At 42.0% G+C, this 13,980-nt stretch overlaps 1 protein-coding gene and 1 non-coding gene across 2 annotated transcripts in view; both read left to right on the top strand.

Annotated features, from left to right (window-relative positions):
- Positions 1-13,980, top strand: part of Itga9 (integrin subunit alpha 9) — a 332,354-nt gene that overhangs the window by 152,463 nt on the left and 165,911 nt on the right. Inside the window, exon 16 of the mRNA XM_033756921.1 lies at positions 3,521-3,670. Coding sequence (XP_033612812.1) covers positions 3,521-3,670 — 150 coding nt within the window. The remainder of the gene's footprint in view (positions 1-3,520; positions 3,671-13,980) is intronic.
- Positions 13,611-13,714, top strand: LOC117283655. The gene has a single exon (XR_004514685.1). It is a non-coding gene; the product is annotated as a U6 spliceosomal RNA (small nuclear RNA).

Raw genomic sequence — 13,980 nt, 5'->3', positions numbered from 1 at the left:
GAGTCCTATGCTGTCCACCAGATGCCCTGTGCCCTCTGCACACTGCTGCACCAGCTGGGCCTCCCACCTGCTCTCTGGCTCATGTCCTTCTGTCTTATGTCTCAGCCGGGGTTGCCTTCTTTGGAAAGCTTGCCAGCCCTGTGTGAATCAGATGCCTTTGCTTTGTGTCCCTAGAGCCTCCCGCACTGGTGTACCTTGTATGGCATTGTCATTGCTTGCCTGTTTCCCCTGAGACTAATAACTGACTGATAGTCTTTTATGTATGCCCAGCACATTGCCTGGCATAAAGTAAGCACCTAATAAACTTCAAATGCAGCATATGTTAAGTTCCCTATAAAACCTCAGCCACTGCCAACCCTGCGGGTCAGCCACTGCCGGTCTGGATGTTCTCTGTGGGAGATCCTTCAGTTTTCAAAGCAAGAGAAAGATGCCTGTAGAATTTTAGCAAGAACAGGTAGATTCTAGCCTTTAGTCAATAAGTGGTTTTTCAACTTTAGAGGTTTCAGTTTGTGGTGGTAACTTTTTTTAGCAGTAAATGTTAGCAGCTATGGTCTGTGGCAGAGCCCTAGGCTTCCCTCTCTGCTGAGGTCCTCCACTTAATTGCTTTGCTGAGCAGAGTGAACTGTGCTTCTAAAAACGAGAAGGAAACCACTAAATGGTGCTACTTTTCCTCTGCTGTCCTGAGGAAGGCTGCGCAGTATGGGAAGGAGGGGCTGTCCTTTGAGGGTGTTGGCCTGTTTCTGATCCCCTTGCCCCCCTCTGCCTCCACCCACGGCTCATTGTGGTTTGAGTTCCTGTCTGCCCCAAGCTGCTGGGATATGTAATAAAAAGCTACTTTCCAAAGTCCTGAATTAAAACAGGTTCATGCAATCATTGCCAAAAAACAGCATCCACACCCCTCAATGTGCAAATGCATTGCTTGTCCAAGATAAGTTGCAACATGACTAAGGTTTCCCTCCTCAGTGGTTATAGTTTGCTGGCCACACACTTACAAATAGCCCTCTCTTTCAGCCTCTGTTTCCTGGTTGTCATTCATTCACCTGCATCCTTGTGTGTGAAACATTCCTCTCCCCCTGTGCTCTGTCTGCTCTTAGGTAAATAAGTATTTTAGAGTGATGCCAGAACTTAATGTGGTTGGAATGATTTTTAAATAGTATTTTATGGACAGCAAGGGAAGTTTTACTCCTGGTTCTAAGAATAAGTCTGATTCCACTGTTTTACCAACTTTGAGGTTGGAGGACAGTTTATTTGAATTTCTGTATCTCAATTTTCTTTTACATAAAACGGGGCCAATAGACTTGAGGGAGTTAAGTGTAAATCCTTGAGATAGCCTTAAAAAGTGTGGTTTATTTGTAAACATGTTGGAACTTTGTTCATTCACTGATTCATTCTTCTCCATAACACCAACAAACTTTCAGTTCTGGTTAGCAGACTCAATTGGCAAGGAGAACCTGGATCCCAAGCATGTGCCTTGCTCCTGAAAAGGACAAGGATCTTAAATGTGTTTTCCTAAAATCTGGATTTTCAGAGCATTTTCTGGAAGTAGTATGTTCAAAGCTTCCTCCATCACTTCTATTTCACTTTACTCATGCAAACTAATTGACTCTACCTCTGAGTGAGTGCTTGGCTGAACACACCCACTCAGGTACTAGCTCACCCATGACGCCACCTGTGGCCCTTTGCACCATCCCTCATGTCCCACAGCTTGGCGGCTACAATGTGGCCCCATCTGCCTCCTGTCCCATGTCCCCTGGCTCTGCCCTCCCATTTCCTCTCCTGGGATGCTGCTGGAGAGTCTAACCTGCTCTCTGGTATCTCAGAGTGTGTTCTACTCAGCACATGCTCTGAGGAAATACAAGGTTCCTTAGCCCTGTAATTTGGGGCCACCACCTATTCTTAGAGCAATTGCAATAAAATCAGGGAAAAAAACCCAAAACAGAGTAAAATCCTCTTTAACTCTGTTTAAATTGGTGTCCTCTCAGCTTATTTAATTGTAGACCCTTTTTTATTTAGCCCTGTCCCAGAGAACCGAAGTTCCTAGAACCTCCTCTTAGTTAGGGACTGCTGCTACAGTCATTTGCTTGTTAAAGTTAACTTGAGCCCAAATGTTGGTCACTGTGTGCATTTCAAAAGGAGATGGTACAGACATAGCTCATCTCCAGGATGTATGCTGAGTGAAGAGGGCAAAGGCCATGTGGGCTGAGGCTTTGCTTGCCTGGGTGTGTATACGGTGGACAAAGAAAAGTTCCCCAAAAGTTTCAGGAGTGTCTGCCTGTAGGGAGGGGGCTGGGTATCAGGGAGAAGTAGAAGCAAACTCTTTTCTTTATGTTTTCTTTATGTCACAAAGAGCTCTCTACAGTTTTGACCAAAACACTACTCTACTTCCAGCACCTCCTGAATTCACACAGAGATTAGTTTGAAGTCCAGGGCTCTGTACTTGTCTTTTGCTGCCCCCATCCCTCAGCCCCTCTTGTTTCCCAAAAAGGCCACTTCGAGTTTCTTGTGCCACCCCCACCCCACGTCTCTCTTTATGACAGATACAGGGGCAGAGGGGACTTGGTTATTGGTGCCGCTTTCCTTTGTCACCTCTCATATAGCAGCCTATCTGTGGAGAGCATGTCAGCCCTGGATATGGGACGACCTCCCAGCTTTACTTTTGCCCCTAACTCTCAGCTGCGAGATCTTGGGGCCCAGAGTCCCCTGGAGACTGTGACACTGTGTGGAAAGGCCAGGAATTCCAGGCTTAAAGATGAAACCTGAAATCTTTACTGGCCTTATTCCCTGGAAAACCTAGACTTGTACCTTTCCTTTCCTTTTCTGTGCAGTGGCAGATAATACACCTTTAGCTCACAGGGCTTGGGAATGTTGCTTATCGCTCTAGATACCTGTCATAGGGCTGGCCTCTTTAAGTGTTTAGGCCATATGTGCTGTCTTCTCTTCCCTTCCTCTCTTCTCCCTGTGACTTCCAGCCTGCCGTTCCCTTGGGTCCTGAAGTCTCTGAGTTTCAGAGGAAAGAACATAAAGCCTGAAGTCAAACTTTCATCCCTGGCTGTAAAACTACTAACCCTGGGGGGATGTTGAGCCCCCCCCCTGATTACTTTGGGTCCCTGGCTCCAACACACAGTCCACAGTCTCAATGCACAAGAGCTTTGACCGTCAAATCACTATGAATGCAAAGGGTTAGCAGTGAGTGCAGATTCTCGTCCACCCTCCAACTGGCTTCTAAGAATTTTTGGAAGACGAGGAAAATAATATCTTCCATATGCTCAAGTGAAGATGATTTAGCACTATGCAAGGTAGAATAAAGAAGCCTCGCCATTAGCAGAATGACCCAGAGACAAGATGATAATGGTCCTAGGCCTCGCTTACTTCATCTGAAGTATGAAAGTGGTAAAGCTCCACCCCACAAACTGGTTGTGAGGATAGAAGAGACAAGTCATGTGGAAGACCTTTGTAAGCTGAGAAACACTTCACAACTGTCAGCTGCATCTGTGCTGAACTTGCCTGTTTATTGTTACAGAGGAGGGTGCAGGACGTCATCAGCCCCATTGTGTTTGAAGCCGCCTACAGCCTCGGAACACATGTGAATGGTGAGGAGGAGAGGGAGTTGCCAGCTCTGACACCAGTTCTACGCTGGAAGAAGGGACAAAAGATTGCCCAGAAGAATCAGGTGAGAACCTAAAAGCTAATAACTGGGGTTCAAGGTGGCAGGTACACAAGGCAGAAATAATGACCCAGAGTAATGCTCAAGGGCTTGCTCCTGCCCTTTCTTGATCTACAGAATGAAGAAGTGAATGATCTTGCTTTCTCTTAGCTACTACGGTATCTAAACATATTGAGAACATTCTCAGGCTACTAGGGATACTAGAAAATTATAATTCCTTTGAGGTCATGAACTGGTCCTTGTACTTGTCTTCTGTTCCTAAACTGTTTCCAGAGCTTAGATTGGTACACGGTATTTCCTCAGTGACTGCTTTATTGATAGAGGGGTGAGTGAAGGGAAAAACTGCAGTTTACTGAGTTGGTGGCTGAGAGCCAGGGATGTAGCTCAGTGGTTCTGCTGCCTGCTTCACAATCATAAGGACCCGAGTTTGATCCCTGGTACCAAATGATATTTTTAAAAAATATATACCTGACCCAAGTGTCCCTGAAAGCCAGACCACCAAGGCAGGTACATGTGGAAGCCCTGATCCATGTTCAGCACATTCTGGGATGTGCTGCTGTGTCGGAAGCTTTGGATGATATTGGGTGCAGGGCATGTAAGGTAGGGTGAGCTTATGAACTGATTCTGTGCTGCAGCAGAGACAACCTATCTATCCTGAGCCATCGATGAGAGGTACTGCTTTTTGGCTGCACCAAACTTTGGCAAGGTAGAGGCAAGGCTGAGGAACCACCTCCTGGCCCCACCTTCAGCCTGCTGTGAACAGAGAGGAAACTAGCAAATGAGTGACCCACAGATGAGAGATGTAACTAGAGCCACAAGGAAGGGTTTGGAATTCGAAATGTCCATTCAGGTGTTTAAATAGGTAGTGCAGTTTTTACCAAGGTATTTCTTTTTTCTCCCAAAGTGTCTCTCACACTACCTTTGCTTGGGTTCCCTAGAAATAGAGCCTGAGGTGGGGATTCTGGAGCACATGGTCCCATGAGGCCATGTTTTGTGGGAAACCTGTAAAGGAAGGATAAGGGGCTGAACAAGGGTGTGGCCTCAGCTAAGGTCTAGAGAGGGGACCCTGGAGCATAAATGACTGCAGGGTTGTCCTGTCCTTGAGGCATGGAGGCTGGTCTCTGTATCCCTGTATTGGTCAGCTGTTGACTGGTCATGGGGTGAGGAAGAGGAGGGTATGTAGCCCTCCCTGGAGGGAGGTCCTTCAGCTGAGCTGAGGGTAGTTCTCTTTCGGAGGATGCAGATGGGCTGGGGAAAGGCTGACAGTTGTCAGTGCACACTGCACTTGTAGAAACAACTTGGAAAATACTGCCTTTGTGATGCTGCTTTTGATTTAAACATGAGCTTTATTTCACTTATGGAACTTGATTTTTTTCATTGTGTTCTTTATTAGTACATGATTACACTCACCATAGGGAGTTGGTACATAAAATAGCTTTATTTGTTTTACATCCACTTCCTCTCTCCTCTTGGTCCCCTTTCAAAGCACAAAGCAGTCTTCCTGGAAAGCAGTCCCTGTTCAGGTCACTCATACTTGGAGCCTCCCTAGTAATACTTTCAGCAACATTGCCTGATATGCCCTCCAAAACAAACAAAACAAAACAAAAAAAACAAGAGTGACCCCTAGAAGGAGCAAAGCATGGAATCCAAGAAACCATGGCTCCCAGAAATGTAATGAGAAGAAATCCCAGGGTAATAACTGTGGAAGTCTGAAACATTTATCTAATGTAGAACAGGACATCAGTGCACTTGCAGAAGAATGAAGCCAGACAATAGATAGAATGATGAAGTGGCAAATATTCATAATACAGTAAATTTTGAGTATTTGTATTTATGGGTAAGCAAAAAGTAAAGGCAGTCAAAAATTCCTTGAGTTATAAGTTTGAGCCCAGCCTCGGGAATTTAGAGAGATCCTTCTGAAAATTAAAAAAATAAATAAATAAATAAAAGGCTTAGGGACATACCTCAATGGAAAGGTGCTGAGTTCAATCCTCAGGACACCAAATCAAACAAAAAATTCTGGGAAAAATAGAAATATGGTCACTTTCATGGTTCAAATATAAGGCAAATTAAAATGTAGGCTTTTGAGCAAATAGAATGTAAGGAAGAGAGGGACCTTAGTAGAAGAACATTCTCCCATAAGTGGAAGTTGTGTATTTCTGGATTTTGATTTTGTCTCAACATAATAGTTGTCTTGGCTCCACTGTGAAAAATAGTCATGTAGTCATAATAAATAAGAAATAAGCACTGTTTATAGATTTCATTCTTTACACCAAAACAGAGGTAAAATGACGATATAAAATACAAATGTCATCAGATTTGACTGTATAGAGGTAAAGAATGACAACAGTTCTCTTAATGCTTCAGTCTTTCCAATTGGTGAGTCAAGTGATAGTCCAAAACGCGAAGCAGGAAATAGCTCTTTAAGTTGCAGAGGTCACCCGGAGAATAGTGATTCTTAAAAGTGTGGTTCATGAAGCAGCAACATCAGCCTCTCTTGGGAACTTGGGAGAAATGACAATGTGATCGGGCCACCCAGAGATGCCAAGTCAGAAATTCCTGGGGTGGGCCCTGGCAATATCTGTTTTTACGAGCTGACCTGTGATTTTGATGCAACTAAAGTTTGAAAACCACTGCAGTAGACACCTAACAGTGAAAATTCGTCTGAAAAAACAGGAATAGTCATTGTGTAAGTAGATAAATTCTTCTTGTCTCTCAAGCCAAGAATTCAGTAAGATGATGTGTAAATCTGGTAAATCAAGGAATACTTGTATCATCGTACTTTTGAGAGATATGGAAATAATCACCGAAGAAACATAAACAGACATGTGTAACAGTGGTTTCCCCTTGAGAGAAGGACTCAGTATGGGAGGTGTACAGTGTATGTGTGTGTGGGGGTGGTTTAACCATGTGATTCTTCGGTGGAAATTAAAATAAAAGAAAAATATTGGTGTTACATTGGGGAGATTGTCCAGCAGCCTAAGAAAAATTCTGGGAGAGCAATTCTTGCTTACTCTTCTTTTCCTGATTATGAATAAAAAGGAAGATAATTTAAAGATATCCCCCCATGTGTCTTCCAGATGTTGGCTCAGTTTGAGGGGAGGAGAAATTGAGAGCTAGTCCCACTCCAGGAAGCAGAGCTGGTTTAAACCAGAGATGAAGGGCCAGCTGTACCGCCTCAAGCCCAGTTAGTACATGAATACCTCCTTTTAGGTCCATCTCTGCTGCCAGCCCCTCCTTCAGGCCAGGCCACCTTCATTTGTCACTGAGACCGGCCACTGGCCTGCAAACCACCGCACTGCTTCCGCCTGGATGAGGTCCACAGGCTCTTGCGTGACAGATGGGGCTGCTGCCTCTCCAGCCTTGTTCGGTCTCACATCCCACCCACATACTGCAGCCCAGCTGCCTTCTAACTTGCCAAGCCTTTTCTTGCCATGGTCCCTTTGCACATGCTGATACCTCTTCTGTAAATCTCTTCACTCTGCTTTCCTACTGAACAGTTTTTCATTTTTTAGATTTCCACCTAAATGTTACCTCCTCAGAGAACCATCTCCCTTCTACTCTGTGTTCTTTGCATTAGCTGCCTACTAGATTTCCTTATGACACCAGTCATAGTTTATTATTTTCCCATTGTTTCATCTCTCTTTCTTTCTAGAATAGAAGCCCAGGGAGGGCCAAAGTCTATTTTATTTGCTATTGATCTCCAATGCCTAGCACAGTAAATTGCTTATAGTAAATGCTCAGTAAATACATCTCAGTTAGAAGAGCCCTTCTGGAGAAACACAGATCATTTTGTAACGATTGAACATCATATAAGAGGTTGTTCACCGCCAGCTCAGCAAAGATATGTCATTTTATTTCATTTTGTGTGTCCTTTTTTTTTTTTTGGTACCAGAGATCGAACTCGGGTCCTTGCGCTTGCAAGGCAGGCGGCAGAACCACTGAGCTAAATCCCTTGCAAAGATACGTCATTTTAAAATGTGCTCCACAATCCCTCTGGGTGCCTAAGGCAGGAGGGTGGCAAGTTGGAGCCTAGCCTAGGCAGTTTAGTGACTTAGCAGAACGCTCGCTCCAAAGAGAAGAGATGGGATGGGGAGGGGTGGGGCAGGGCAGGAGGCTTCGAATGCTCAGTGTAAAGGCCCTGGGTTTAATTCTTAGCACCATGAAAAATAGAAACAGTCGGTTTCTTATCTTCTGAGATGATCTAGGAAATTGTGACTAATGGCAACATTTTAAAACGAAACAAGACACAAAAGATCCTAGGATAAAAACCATTGAGTAGGATTTCCAGCCTTAGGAAGGTAGAAGGTCCTCAGAGTAGTGTTTATGGTTGATATTAACAGTTGGGGATGGTAGATGAAAATGAAATGTGGTCCATAATAGCTCATCTAGTCCCAGGCATATTTCAGAAGGGCATTGGTCTTTGGTCCCGGGTAGCCCAGGGCTTCTATTTTAGTCTGCTTGCTGTTCCTATAACAAAATACTTGAAACCGAGTAACTTATAAAAAGCAGAAGTTTATTTAACTTACAATTCTGGAGGCTGAGAAGTCCCAGGAACACAGGAACATCGTGCTAGCATCTGCTTGGCATCTGGTGAGGGCCATCTTGCTGTATCTTACCATGGTGAAGGATATCCCATGGCAAGAGAGAGCAAACCTGAATCTATTCGAGTCTTTTATAAAGTCACTGATTCCATCGAGGAGGTCCAGGTCTAATCCTAGTTACCACTCGAAGGCTCTACCTGAAGGCACATTAACATAATTTTAGGGATTAAGTTTCTGTGTTAGCTTGCAGTTACTGTAACAAGCACCAGAGATTAGTCAATTGCTTCACAATGCCCATGAGCAAATAGCCCTGTTGCTTTGGACCTGTGGTAGGGCACAGTATATCATGGCAAGAGCATGTGGTAGAGGAGGCTCCTTCGTCTTTTTGGCTAGGAGCAAAAAAAGAAAAGAAAGAGGGGCCTGGATTCCCAATGTCCCCTTCAAAGATCCCCCACCCCACCCCTGACCTAACTTCCTCCTCATACCTCTCTGTGGTGCTGGGGCCAAGCTTTTAAAACATGTGCCTTTGGGGGACACTGACCTAAACCATGACAGACTCTATCACATAACCTCTCTGAGCAGTCAGTTGTAATAGGGGATGAACTGGATCACCTGAAGGGTGTTTTTAGGGAAGGGGAACAGTGCTACAGACTGCCAAGTCATGGATAAATTAAAAGATGCCAAGACAGGAGAACTTAGCATTTCCAAACTTTCCCAGAGGCATGAAGTAAAATTGGTACAGTGTTTGTGTTAGAGGGAGAAAAACGGCGCTTTTTTCCTCTCACAATTACAAAACCTAAGGGGACAATTTGTACAGACCTTGAGATAGAAAGAATCTTATAGCTTTGATTTAATGAAGTACTTGTCTTTCATTTATTCTTGAGGCTGTGATATTCTTGAGAAAGCCACAGTATTTGTATGAACCAACTTGAAATACCAGGCAATGTGCCTTTTCTCCCCTTAACTTGGCTGAAGCTGGAGTAGAACTGAAATTCCTGGGACCACCCTGAACACTGATAATGTGTCACAGGAAGGGCAGCATTGGGTTTTGGAAAAAGAAATTAAATTGGGAGGGAGAAACTTCTTATATTCAGGTCATGGCAGTTATACAAAAACTTTTTTGCATACTGAGCTAAATGATGAAAGTCACAGACATGAATTACACATGGCTGGGCCTCTAGGAACTTAGGCATGGTGATGGGAGGAGCGTCAGTTGAGAAATATCGCTGTTGTCATCCAGGCAGAATGCCACACTCCAGAGGCAGAGACCCTCTGTGAAGTTATGTTGCAATCAAGATAGGTCTTACTCATTTTAGCTTAAAATACCCTTGTTTGTTCCCGGTGGGGTGGGATTTGTAAAACATTTATTCCCATCCAATCCAATTGTCCTACTTTTCTCAGGCTTCATCCTGGGACTTCATTTCCATAGCAACCCTATAAACAGTGTCCAGTCCATGTCAATAATTATGTTTTTTAAAAAAGTAAATATCGCCAAGTTTATGAAACTGGTCTTTCTCTGAACATGACAGCTAGAAATAAGAATCCTCCTTCCTGTTAGATGAGAAGGGAGGATTTTCTAGTGCAAATTGAGTAGGAGAAATGGGTCCCCAACGTCTGAGCACCTGGATGACTTCCTTTCTGATATCACCTTCATCCAGGGACAGCCACTGGACTGCCAGATCTGGATTCATACATCCCTAAAGCTGCCCTGGCCTTTATGGACATGGCATTGTAAGAACAGCACAGGCTTTGTGCTCTGGCTCAGAGGGAAATGTAAGCTGAGCTGGATTCATTGCTTTGTCCTGTGCCCCCTCACCCCATCCCTGACCTAAGGGAATGAAGAACCCAATAGCCAAATATTCTAGGATTGGAGTCCACAAACTACAGCCATGGGTCAAATCCTGCACTGTCTGCTTTTATAAATAAAGTTTTATTGGAGTACACCCATGCCTACTCTGTTACATATTGCCCATTGGCTCTGTGACAGCAGAGTTGAGGAGTTATGACAGAGACCAAATAGCCTATAGGCCTAACATATTTACCCTCTTGACTCTGAGTTCTAAAAGAAGTAGAGTAAGAATTGATGAGAAACTACCGAAAGAATTTTCAAAAAAAAGCTGTATTTCCCAGAGAAACAGGAGGCAATGGCCAGGGTGAAGAAGGAACCAGCAGGAAATCTACCCCATCAGACTGAGACTGAGGAGGCAACTGAACAACTATTCCACACCCCTGAAAAAGCTGGGGCAGGAAACGGTCATCTCCTAAAAGGAGGTTTTAGCCCCCTGTAGCCATGGAAGATTAAGACATCATGGCATGTGAGAACTGTCTGCATATGTACTGAAAAGGTTTTTCCTGGGAAGTCCATAGACAGTTTTACCAGTCAGCAGGTGGAGGATAGAGAGGGACAGGAGACTGCTTCCAAGCTGGATTTGAATTTGTCTGATTTAGGCAGCCAAAGTTGTATTTGCCCAGAAGACTAGGGGGATGTAGGTCAAAGGGGATGAAGAAATTTTTAAAGGCCTAACCCACAGCTGTTGGGATTGTTCCCTGAAAGGAAAAATAAAGAATTTGACTCATTGGCTTTATATGACAAGCTATATTCTTTGAACTTTGTACAAAGGAGAAGTCATTTTCAAGCATTTTGAGGCTGTTTTGTACTGACCTCCTTGCCTCAGAAAGGTACTTCTCAGTTCCTTAGGAAACCAACTGCCCAATTACTCAGACAGACCCATCCAGGTTCTGGCTCAGGAACTCTGAGTTTTAGCCTTGGCCTCCCAGTGCAGGGCACAGGTCACTTGATTGTCTGATCTCTGCTTTTGGACCCATAAAGCAATTGCATCCCCAGCCTTTGCAGAGTGTTGCCTGAGACAAGGCTTAAAGTTTGTTCATAGCATTACCCAAGTTAAAGGAGGCTGTTACGTTGGTGGAATGGTCATTAGAAAAATACTTCGTTAAATTATTAAATCAATTGCTGCATAATAAACCTCACAGCGATTTGATATTTTGTTGTTTATTATATATAAGTAAGAAGAACAGCATCAGTATACATGTACATAGTGAAATGATTACTACATGATGAACATAACTAGTTACCTTTTTTTCTATAACAGGAGCTCTTGAAGTTGATTTATACTACATAATATAATATATTAACTACAGTTACGCTGTACGTGAGCACTTCAGAATTATTCATCCTACATAACTGTAACTGTGTACTTTGACCGATATCTTCCTGTTTCCTCCACACACCTCACACTTCTGGTAACCAGCACGGTTCTGCCATCTGTTTATCATTATTGTACTTTTTAAGATTCCATGTGTAAGTGAGATCATGCAGTATTTTTATTTCTCGGTCTGGTTTATTTCACTTAGCATAATGACTTTTAAGTTCATGTTGTAAAAAATGACAGAATCTCCTTTTTAAGCCTGAATAATATTCCACTGTACAAGTAGTGATTGAAAAATATGGTTAATGTTTACATTTCATAAATTTCTGTCACAGTAAAAGATGTATTGGCATTAATCCTCCTTATTTCAAACACCCTTATCCCATCTTCTTGCTATTTTCCAAAGCAGTTCTGGAAGCCCTCTTTCATGAATTTCTTTGGTCATGCTGTTGTGGCTGCCTTGATATCCTGTATCAGTTAAAAATGTTTGCCTGTCGTGGTAATTTTGACTCTGAGGAAGAAGCAGAAGTTGCACAGTGCCCAATCTGGCACCTAATGTGGATGAGGACCCCCTCGTGTATTCATGAGCCTGCCTGTCCTTTGCATGGCTCCTGGTAGCAATATTCACTACATTGTTTATCACATCTTGTGAAGAAACTCAAGGAAAGAAGATTTCTAGAACTGCTTTAGAAAGTAACAAGAATAATGAGATATGTTAAAACTGAGGGAGTACTTTGAGAGGAAATAATGGCAATGTAGCTTTACTGTAATAAATTTTCAAGAATTTGAACATTGACCATATATTTTGATCAGCCCTTGTATAGACACAGTTCCCGCTTTACGGTGGTTGGAATTATGATTTTTCACCTTTATTATAACCATTATGTTTGCACTTTCAGCATAGTATTCAACAAATTATATAAGATATTTAATACTTCATTATAAACAATTTTGTGTTAGATGATTTTACTCCACTGTAGACCACTGCAAGTGTTCTGAGCATACTTAAGATAGATTAGGCTAAATTATGATGTTATGAGGGTTATATGTATCAAATACATTTTTACTTAGAGTATTTTAAATTTATAGTGGGCTTATCAAGATATAACCCCATTCTGAGGAAAGGAACATCTGTATATCCAATAATTTCTTTATCCATTTGCCTGTTAACAAGTTGTCTCTATATCTTGGCTATCATCAATAAAGCTGTAATAAACTTTGAAGCGCAGATAACTCTACAAGCTGCTGATTTCATTTCCTTTCGATATCTATCAATCAAGAAGAGAAACTGCTTGATCATATGGCAATTTGATTTTTAATTTTCTGAGGAATTTCCATATTGTTTTCTAAAATAGCTCTACCGGTTTATGTTCTCACTCTCAAAGTACAAGTGCTCCTTCTTTTCCACACCTTCACCCAACACTAGTTATTCCTTGTCTTTTTGATAACAGCCATCCTAATTCATGTGAGGTGATTTTATTTTTGTTTTGATTTGCATTTCCTTGGTGATCTATGATGTGGTTTCTTCAGCAGAAACCTTGCAGGTCAGAAAATAGCAGAATGATAGATTCAAGAGTTCTGGAAAAAAAAAACCTGCAGCCAAAAATATTACACCTCAAAACTTGCCCTTCTAAAATAAGAGGGAGAGCCGGGATTTAGCTCAGTTGTTCACCACCTGCCTTGTAAGCACAAGGTCCTGAGTTTAATTCCTGGTAACAAAAAAAGAAAAAATAAGTAACAAAAATAATAAGAAGACAGACTTTTTCCACCACTGGGCCTGTTTTACAAGAAACACTAATGGGAGTTTGAGCTGAAAAGACTCTAAACACCAATAACAGAGCATAATGAAGTGGGAAACTAATTCATAAAGCCAAATATGTAGACAAAAACAGAACATTGTATTACTATATATTGGTAGGTAATAATTTTCATTTCTATGGTTGTTATCTAAGCATCTTAAAAGGCATAATAACTATAAATTATCTTCAGGAAAACATAAGTAGTTATAAAGTGGAATATCAAAACATAATGGGCAGAAAAGAAAACTAGAGAGTTTTTAATGTAAGTAAAGTTGTTATCAGCTCATATTACAACTATAGGGTATTTTATGTAATCTTGGTAACACCGAGATTCTTATAGAAGTTACACAAAAGAATAAAATCAAAACCTATAAATACAAAAGAAAAAAGTAACAAAAGACAGCAAAGAAAAGGGAGACAAAAGAATTACATGACAGTGCTTGCTTCAGCAGCACATATACTAAAATTGGAACAATACAGAGAAGATTAGCATGGCCCCTGCACAAGGATGACAAATAGTGAAATGATTACTACATGATGAACATAACTAGTTACCTTTTTTTCTATAACGGGAGCTCTTGAAGTTGATTTATACTACATAATATAATATATTAACTACAGTTACGCTGTACGTGAGCACTGCAGAATTATTCATCCTACATAACTGTAACTGTGTACTTTGACCGATATCTTCCTGTTTCCTCCACACACCTCACACTTCTGGTAACCAGCACGGTTCTGCCATCTGTTTATCATTATTGTACTTTTTAAGATTCCATGTGTAAGTGAGATCATGCAGTATTTTT

The sequence above is a fragment of the Fukomys damarensis genome, unplaced genomic scaffold (genome assembly GCF_012274545.1).
Source record: "Fukomys damarensis isolate Sample0158 unplaced genomic scaffold, DMR_v1.0_HiC HiC_scaffold_28, whole genome shotgun sequence".
Classification (NCBI taxonomy): domain Eukaryota; kingdom Metazoa; phylum Chordata; class Mammalia; order Rodentia; family Bathyergidae; genus Fukomys; species Fukomys damarensis.
Note: the sequence above shows the minus strand (reverse complement) of the source record. Positions and strands in the feature narration are given on the sequence as shown.